The sequence below is a fragment of the Pavona decussata genome, unplaced genomic scaffold (assembly GCF_977016875.1).
Source record: "Pavona decussata unplaced genomic scaffold, jaPavDecu1.1 SCAFFOLD_106, whole genome shotgun sequence".
NCBI lineage: Eukaryota > Metazoa > Cnidaria > Anthozoa > Scleractinia > Agariciidae > Pavona > Pavona decussata.
Genome location: NW_028145520.1, coordinates 2,012,501 through 2,015,000, shown reverse-complemented (window position 1 = coordinate 2,015,000; position 2,500 = coordinate 2,012,501). Strand labels below are relative to the sequence as shown.

The following is a 2,500-nucleotide window of genomic DNA, read 5'->3' as shown; positions in this document are numbered from 1 at the left end:
ATTCTGTGGCTTTGATTTAAAGCAATTCAGACAAAGCCTTCACACAAAATATTAGGCAGCCATTGTATGGTTCCAGATAATATCCACACCTCCCCCATGGAAGGTTTTTCCTTTTGAGCCCTCCCCCCCTTAGAATTTCCAATTAAGGTTCATACTTTCCCTGATAAATTTTGGCTGTTGAGACCCCCTTCCTCTTGGAATTTCCAACGACCTTCCACAGGGTGGGAATGAATATTTTCTGGAACCACACATTCCCACCACCCATGCACTGTATGTCAGTAAGTGTGGGACACCTGTATTTCTTTTGCCAAAGAACACAAAGTCATACCATTACAGATGTAACAATGTTTGCAATAGCAGAATTCAAAGAAAATATTATACCTAAACGTAAAAGGGGAATGGACATTTAAAAGGGCAGAGGTCATTACATTTTTTACATGGGAGGTGAACACTGTTGTAAACTTAGAATATCCAGTAGCCGGAGGCATGATATAAATGAGCTTATATATTTCCTTTACAAAATCATACCAATCCTCTAATTAAGCCACCCCTCTTTAGAAAGAGAAATTTATTAAGCCATCCCTCCCCTTTTAAAAAAGATCTCTTACAAATTTTCGCTACTTTGAGATTTGCGTATAATTTTTCTTTAATGTTCCCAACCCATGAAATAACACATGACAACGAATATATGGGAAAAAGGGGTAGGGGATGAAGTACTCGAGTTTTCGATACACATCCATCTTTAAGGATCATACAGGTCATGTGGCTTGGCAACGAGAGTGCTAAGCCTCACATGGGGTCCTCATCCCCAGGCCACTGGGAGGCTTTATTCCCATCTGTGGGGTCCTAATTCCCAGGCCCTGGCCTCTCATGGGGTCTAAATCCCTAGGCCCAGAGAGGTCCTTATCCTCTCGATAAGACTGATCATCAACCAACTATGTACTCATTGTTACCATACTAACACAGCTATCCTGGGGTCTGAGTCTATCAAGATAGCTGGAGCACTTCATTCCCTCCCAAAATTTTATAACATTTGTAACAAAGTCTCAATGGGAACAAAGACCCTCTACCAGGGTTAACATCACATAACAAGTGAGCCAAAATAAATAATGGCACAAGTAATAATCATTTCTCGTGACATTGATGGCACTATGTAGAAAGTCACAAGGTTGATTAATTACTTTGAATAAAATCTGTATTCTGTACTATAATTATGTTGCAAATATGCAGACAAGACAATGTTTGGACCAATGTTTAGAAAGGTTAAGAGAATTATGAAGTGTACACCGGGAATGTGAATGAAGCCCACCGTCTTGATTGAAGATGCATGCTTGCTGTATTGTGATTAGCCTATAATGACACCGCATGTCATTGAGGTTGAACTGACCTTTTGATGTAAACACAGAGGCCATTGCATTACCGATCTGTTTTCTTAGAGGCCTAAGCTGTTAACTGTTGCAATTTCCCTTTCATGGTTGTCAAATTAACTTCAAATTATATTATCTATCCCCGAAATAAATTAAACACCCAGGTGGCTTACTCAGAAGACTTAACACTTTCTCTCCCAGAGTCAATTATGGAGACCTGTAATTTTAAAGTTCTAACTTTCTAGTCTGTGGACGAAATCCTATGTAGTGACTATTCAAATGAAACCTCTTCAGCGGTACTTTTGCATGGTACCATTTGTTTTCCAATATTGTACAAAATGGAATGTTGGAATTTTCTTGCATTTTGATATTTGGCACTCTTGGGAGTGAAAGGGTTAAGGTATATAAATGTGAAGTTGATCTAATCAAATGGTACAATTGGAGGACAAAAATTAACAAGAGCTGCAGAAAAAATTATCATATGATCCACCAATGCAGTACGCCTGTCAGAGTTTTCATGATTACATATCAGAAAGTCAGTTGGCAAGGTGCCTTCCAGTATAGTGAACTTCCGTCGAAGCAGTCCAACAACACGTTCAACATGAATTTGCACATTCGCAATGCCTCTTGTCTGCTCCACGTCCACTGGGTTGAGCTGAGATTTGCCCTTTGTGAAAGCTGGTATAACTAGTTTAGCATTTCTCAGTCCAACACTCTCAGTGATGGTGAATCCCCCATCAGCCATCACCATGTCTCCAAGAATCAGTTTGTCCAGGAAGCCACAGTTCTCAGTTAAAAATTTATCTGAGACACGACCTCCCCAGGCTTCAGACACAAATGAAATAGTTCCTTGTGGTGTTATGCCTACAAGAATTTTGATTGTGTTATGATGTTTATAACTTGAAAATGTCGGTGCCCTGGCTAGCAAGTTTGAAGGTTTCTCAATAAACACTTCAAAGCAGTAGTTCACAACAGTTGTTTTCTTTCCGAATGCATACTGGAAGCACTGTGGCATTGTTCTCCACAGTTGGTCCCTGTCTGGCCAGTACACAAAGGGAAATAACTCTGTGTCCATCAAAACAATCCAGTGGGAAAATATTCTGGAAATTGTTGACACTGAAACAACAAACCGG

The 2,500-nt window shown here is 39.9% G+C and overlaps 1 protein-coding gene and 2 pseudogenes across 2 annotated transcripts in view; 2 read left to right on the top strand and 1 right to left on the bottom strand.

Moving 5' to 3' along the window:
- The window catches only part of LOC146471200 (uncharacterized), a 5,085-nt pseudogene extending 4,932 nt beyond the window's left edge, over positions 1–153 (top strand).
- The window catches only part of LOC146471197 (uncharacterized), a 54,321-nt pseudogene that overhangs the window by 29,077 nt on the left and 22,744 nt on the right, over positions 1–2,500 (top strand). The window lies entirely within an intron of this gene.
- On the bottom strand, positions 1,789–2,444 carry LOC146471199 (uncharacterized). Its single transcript, XM_085121193.1, has one exon. The coding sequence runs from the start codon at positions 2,440–2,442 to the stop codon at positions 1,789–1,791; it is 654 nt and encodes a 217-aa protein (XP_084977319.1). The 5' UTR covers positions 2,443–2,444.

What these genes read in the sequence shown, in the direction of transcription:
- LOC146471199 (XM_085121193.1), bottom strand. Translation starts at nt 2,442, where the DNA reads ATGGACACAGAGTTATTTCCCTTTGTGTACTGGCCAGACAGGGACCAA.